Source organism: Nanorana parkeri, unplaced genomic scaffold, assembly GCF_000935625.1.
Source record: "Nanorana parkeri isolate BGI_ZX_2015 unplaced genomic scaffold, ASM93562v1 scaffold1747, whole genome shotgun sequence".
Lineage (NCBI taxonomy): Eukaryota > Metazoa > Chordata > Amphibia > Anura > Dicroglossidae > Nanorana > Nanorana parkeri.
Window position 1 is genome coordinate 201,054 of NW_017308015.1, and position 6,915 is coordinate 207,968.

A 6,915-nucleotide genomic window follows, 5' to 3' on the forward strand; every position below is an offset into this window, starting at 1 on the left:
ATTGCGCTGTATAATGTATTATTGCTGGGATTTGTAGTTCCTCTATAACTGGTCAGTGGTAATCTGCATTGCGCAGTATAATCATTATACAGCGCAATGGAGAATACCACCAGCTATGGAGGACTACAAATCCCAGCAATAATACATTATATACAGCGCAATGGAGAATAACGCCAGCTACAGAGGACTACAAATCCCAGCAATAGTACATTATAGTATAATGTACTATTGCTACATTCCTCTATAGCTGCTGGTATTCTGCACTGCGCCGCTGTATAATGTACTATATTGCACACCACACTTTTTTTTTACTTCCACCGCGCCAAGCTTGCTCCGGTGATGGACTACAATCTCAATACAAACTAGTAGTCCATCACTGGAGCCTTTTTTTTTTCTTTTTTATCCGATTAACCGATTAATCGAACTTAATAATCGGCCAACTAATCGATTATGAAAATAATCGTTAGCTGCAGCCCTACACACCACACCATTTTTTTTACTTCCACCACTCCAAGCTTGATCCTGTGATGGACTACAACCTCAATACAAACTAGTAGTCCATCACTGGAGCAATTTTTTTAAAATGTATTTTATTTATCCAATTAACCGATTAATCGAACTTAATAATCGGCTAACTAATCGATTTTGAAAATAATCGTTAGCTGCAGCCCTAGCTGTGTTAGCAAACCAAAGGGAGCAGTAATGACTTCCCTGGTCTTGAGACGGTGCTTAGGTCTGGGTGCCAGTACATGGGAGTGGGTTGCATGCTTCTCTATGCCTGGAGTGTCGGGTATTCCTGCAGAGAAGCAGCTGTTGTGAGTGAGCCCAGATAAGGAGGGTATATAGGGATTGGGGGCGGAGCTCTTTCCAGGAAACACTGTCATCCTGCCCTGCATTTGCATGGTAACAGGGTTTCTTTTTTAAAGAAACATTATTTTTAAAAAAAAAGGTGTTACAAGAGGTTTGAGAAGGAGTAAATGCTCGTCTGTACCTGGGAAATGTCTGAGCTCTTTTATTTAGCTATTGCACTGGCCAAGCAACTCAGCAGTGTCTGCTCCATATTGGGTTTTGCCTGTCCACCCTATACAGAGTATACACATTATACATATACAACAGGAAACTTGATATTGTGGGTTTGCTTTTAAGTGTAGCTCATTGAACATAAATGTTACTACCAGATCTACAGACTCAGAGGTTAGTTTTGACGTGCATTTCAAATCCCCCCCCATGTTCAGGCTGTAAGTGCAGCAGTGCAAATCATGTTTCTTCTAGTGCAAATCACGTTTGAATTTCTTCTAGCTCTGGAAGTTGAAAATCAGGTAGAATTAGAAGAAAAGACTCGACTGATTAACCAGGTCCTGGAACTTCAGCACACTTTAGAAGGTACAAACATTCTGTTTCTTGCTTCTCTTTAAATGTATTTATGTAAGAACATTTCTATTTATGTGATTTGTGTGTTTCAGTAGAATGGGGACAATCTTATGTTCTAATACAATGTAAAAGAAAAGGACATGTCTGCAATAACCCAAGTGACCAATCAGACTTTATTTTTCTGACGTCAGTATAGTGAATAATTCAATCTGATTGGTTTATTTGTTAGACTGCATTTAGAATGATTCAACTATCAGTCACCTTCTGCCAGAAATATATTTCTTGTGATTGCTTCTGGTTTCCACTAAATGTAGTGGTTTCCTGCTGTATGGCTTGTTGTGTTATCTTAAATGTCATAGTGATATTGCACCGTCCACTATGCTGTTTTTTTGGAATTCTGTAATAATCTGAAAGTACATTTTATCTTGGTTTTTGGATCATCACATGACCTACCATGGCTACAGAAATAAATAAGTGATCTCAGCAACTTTCTGCAGTTTGTAAAGCTGGAAATGCAGTTCGGTGAAAGACTGGCAGAGTGAGATACGTCTCACTACTGCTAATGACTGGGTTATGCTTTAGCCAGGTCCTAATGTCAGACTTCTAAAGAGGTCCGTGATTGGTAGTGCATCTTGAGCCAGGTTTAGATGTCCGCCTTCTGAAAAAGGGACCAGTGATTGATGGGGCTTTGTGAGCTAGGTCTTGGTGTCTGGCTTCTAAGGAGAATTAGTGTGGATTCTTCAGGCAGGTCATGATGTCAGTCTTTTGAAGAGTGGAGTAGTGATTGGCAAGGTTTCTTGAGACCGGTTCTGATGGATTGAGAACTGACTACAGGAACGTGTCCAGATAATATTGATAAATGGCTCTTTTTCAGATTGGTCTGTGGTTGAGAGTGGCGTGCATCGGGGTTCTGTACTAGCCAGCTGTACCCGCCCCCTCCCCCGTCCGTTCTGCCAGTCAGCGCAGAGAGCCGTGACAGGATCGAGAGGTGAGCGAACCCGGTATGTGTTCGATCACCTCCCAATCTACTGAGCCGACCTGTGACAGTCTCATTGTCACAGGTCGGCTAGAACTATGAGGTGAGTGGAAATCACTCATCTCATAGTTCTCCTTTTAAGCCCTAAGGGTTAAAAATGTAAAGTACAGCGCTAGAAGCCTCTCGGTGCAATAGAAAAAAGGCTATAGTTGGTGTAGTATCAGTAATACATAAAATGCATTCGTAGAGGGAATATAACTCGCTTCTATGTGAATAAATGAATACGTGAAGTGCCAACTAATAACAGCACAAAACCAATGGGTGCGAACCTAAATTAGTGCTGAAAAATATGTGAAACATCTATAGAAGCAACAATGTGTCACATACACTATTGAAGTAGCTACAAAGTGCTCTGAAAAAATTCCTTAATGTGAACCAATAACATAATAAAGAAAATATAGCAACTAAGTATGTACAATGTAGAAAAAACAGAGTGATTAAAGTTTCTTTTAAATTTCTCCTGGTTAGCCGAATAAAACAAAAAAGGATCCTCCTGTTAAGATAAAGCAGAGGAAACGTATAACAATCACCGAAAGGAAGTCCGTATTTCAGTCTTTTTTCAGATGCATATAGAGCAAAAAAACTAAAATGTGTATATAATAATGTGATGTATTTGTTCTTCCAAAAACCAGCCCAATAGTGAGATCAAATACGTTTCTGCGTAGTGGTGTGCCCAACGAAAATCGGAGGAGGTCCCCTCAAGTATATGCACTCCCCAGATCTATGATGTTAGAAAGCCCTAATAATTGTAATTCTATTACCAGCAATATAAACTATTTAATTTTTATTTTGTGCTCACAGGCCTCATAATTTAAAAACGTAAAACTTACGTTTTTAACTTTAAAAGTTTTTAAACACAATTAAAAACTTAGGATTAATATAGTATGCAGGTGAAGTCAGGTGGGTATGATGCACACTCTATGAATATTACCCATGAGATTACCTACCACTATCCCCTTCCCCTTTCCTAAAAGAATAAAAACGTTTCCTCTATTTTATATTATTAAACATTTCTGAAGTTTCTCTTCAATATTTTAAAATAGTTATAAAAGTCTTTACCCCTAATCACTCTATTAATATTATTCATATTAAGATAATCTAGTATTCTCGACTAGACATTCTATTTACTGATACTCAGTTTTACGGTCTCAAAATTTGCATTTAATATATTAAACATGTTGAGTTAGATTGTTCTTATGCATATTTTTACATTTATATAATGAAATTATATAAAATTATATACGCTTATCTTTCTTTTAAAGAACCATTTATACAATAATAAATATTCAGGACACTGTCTTCATTAATGTTATGTATCATGACGCGGTAATGTTTCTAAATATTAATTTATAGATCCTATATAGGTCTTATAACCAATTATTTATGGGTTTTTGATGGTTAATTGAACGCTAATAGATATGTTTTTATTTTCATTTTTTTTCTTTGTGCTTTATCCGGCTATTATTTGTAGTATTTTAAATTATGGTTTTTAAATTGGTCGTTAATTGCTTATGAATAATAATGGGTTTCACTCTGTTTCCACACATGTTCCAAATTATTGATTTTGTATTTTAAGTGCATATAACAGACTGGATCGTGACTCTTGCAGACCTGCCATCCCTTGAGAATGTCTGTACGACGAAACGCGTGGGGGGCGGGCCTACAGTTACGTCACAGTTCCAGTCTGAGGAGTCACGTCCTTGAGTGACTTGCCGGCTTTTACTACTTTTAGCGCTATTTTTGTTATCCTTTGCTCAATAAATCTTTTTAAAGGAGAACTATGGGGTCAGTGTTTTTCCGTGTCCTCCCGTTACCCTAAGCTTGGTATACCGCGAGCCACAGCTCGCGGTATACTGAGACGCCGCACCTGGAGCGGATCCCGACGTAGATGACGGGATCCGCCCAGCTGCGTGAGTGACAGCTGGCTCTGCCTACCTAGAGGCAGAGCCAGCTGTACCCGCCCCCTCCCCCGTCCGTTCCGCCAGTCAGCGCTGGCAGATCGGAGCAGGGAATCCAGCCCCTCCCCCTGTCACGGCAGAGAGCCGTGACAGGATCGAGAGGTGAGGGAACCCGGTATGTGTTCCCTCACCTCCCGATCTACTGAGCCGACCTGTGACAGTCTCATTGTCACAGGTCGGCTTAGAACTATGAGGTGAGTGGAAATCACTCATGTCATAGTTCTCCTCCTTTAATTTACCACACTATGAGCGGATTCCCCATTTTTCCTTCATTTTTTATGGAAGAATAATCTAGGATCCAAGGGAGGGTCGATGACGGAGATCTCTCGGTTTATCCTAGTGAAGCAATCTGTGTTTTGCTTTAGACGTCTGGATCCCAGCGAGCGCCAGAGACGAGAGGGTGTACAGCTCCGGTGTCTATCTAGCGAAACAAACGGCTTTCTAACATCATAGATCTGGCGAGTGCATATACTTGAGGGGACCTCCTCCGATTTTCGTTGGGCACACCACTACGCAGAAACGTATTTGATCTCACTATTGGGCTGGTTTTTGGAAGAACAAATACATCACATTATTATATACACATTTTAGTTTTTTTGCTCTATATGCATCTGAAAAAAGACTGAAATACGGACTTCCTTTCGGTGATTGTTATACGTTTCCTCTGCTTTATCTTAACAGAGGATCCTCTTTTGTTTCATTCGGCTAATCAGGAGAAATTTAAAAAACACTTTCATCACTCTGTTTTTTCTACATTGTACATACTTAGTTGCTACATTTTGTTATGTTATTGGTTCACGTTAATGAATTTTTTCAGAGCACTTTGTAGCTGCTTCAATAGTTGTATTTGACACATTGTTGCTTCTATAGATGTTTCACATATTTTTCAGCACTAATTTAGGTTCGCACCCATTGGTTTTGTGCTGTTATTAGTTGGCACTTCACGTATTCATTTATTTACATAGATGTGAGTAATATTCCCTCTACAAATGCATTTTATGTATTACTGATACTACACCAACTATAGCCTTTTTTCTATTGCACCGAGAGGCTTCTAGCGCTGTACTTTACATTTTTTAAATACTAGAGGCCACCACCCAAAATTGGTGGCAAAAAGATTTAACCGCAAAGGGCGTAGCGGATTCTTTTCAGTCAGAGCGGTTACATTTCCCAGTGGTATCTGCAGAGAATCTTTATCTAATTGATTTTTGAATAATTAGCTTCCTCAGAGACTGTAACATACAGGGGTACAGGTACTCTTAAAAACTAGACCACACATGGATTCGTATTCACACACACACACACACACACACACACACACACACACACACACACACACACAACTCGGCCAGCTGCGTCTTTCAGCACGGCTCAGCGCTCGACTGAGCCGCTCGGCTGTGATCGGGAGCTGTACGGGCTATTGTGAATAGCCCGTACAGCACCCCCTCTGTTCTCCTGAACCGTAGGTAAGACAGGTGCTTCAATGTTTGAAGGTGCTTTAAACGTAATCACTATGATGGGCAGCCACACCGACTAATAGGAAGGGTCAGGGGGCAGGCAAAACTCAGGCACTTTATGGTAGTCAACAGACTAAAGGTAGCAAATCAAGCAGCTGCATGTATGGGGAGGAACCTTTAAGATCGTACTAGGTTATATCTTGCATACTGAAAACATGGGATCAGTAAACCTGTATTGAAAAAACCATGTAGGCAGCCAATGCTAGTTCTCTGAATAATTCAATGACTTCAAGACTTACCAAGCGACCTCACTGGCTATTGTAAAAGTTTGTGGATGAGGACTTTTGACTAAGTACTGAATGTTTATTTTAAGTCATAGCCTAGTATCTAGCATTCCCTTAAGGCTGTCACCAATGGCATCCCCCGTATTTCAGTATAGCTTTTCTTTAAATTCACACTTCAAGTAGTATTACGTTCCGGACCTTTTTTACCTTAATGCATTCTCTGCATTAGGGTAAAAACGGACCAGCACCTTTTTTCTCCCCCAGTCCCCCCCACACTTATCTGACAGCTATGCTCGTCCCCGCCGCTGGTCCCTAAGTGATCCTCCGTTCCCCGAACTTCCTGGTTGGGGGGAGAGAATACCGATGGCAGAGGAGCCATAGGCTCCTTCTGCCATCAATCAGAGAGAAGGGGCGTGGCCTGCCACAGGGCTGTGTGTCTATGGATGCACACAGCCACTGCGGGCACAAGCGCGCACGGGTGCCTCCATTAAAACGATGGTGGCACACGTACAGGGGGAAGATTGCTGCGGGGACCCACTAGAAAATAAGGAATTAAAAACTTTTTTAAAGAAACGGCAACAGCCTCAAGCAAAGGAGGGTCTCCTTGTAGGAAATATTTTTTTTAAAAAAGGATGCTTTAATATCACTTTAACATGAATCTGCAGGTCCCATGTCAACACTGCACATGCGCATAACTCCTGAGTTTAGTGTAACTTTAATGTATGTATTGCTATCATTTCAAAAGACATTTACATTTTTTTTTTTTTTTTTTTTTTTTAAAACTCTTATTTTAAAAAAAAATCCATGAC

General features: G+C 40.3%; 1 protein-coding gene across 1 annotated transcript in view; it reads left to right on the top strand.

Moving 5' to 3' along the window:
- Positions 1-6,915, top strand: part of SCOC (short coiled-coil protein) — a 55,143-nt gene that overhangs the window by 47,252 nt on the left and 976 nt on the right. Inside the window, exon 3 of the mRNA XM_018571382.1 lies at positions 1,300-1,383. Coding sequence (XP_018426884.1) covers positions 1,300-1,383 — 84 coding nt within the window. The remainder of the gene's footprint in view (positions 1-1,299; positions 1,384-6,915) is intronic.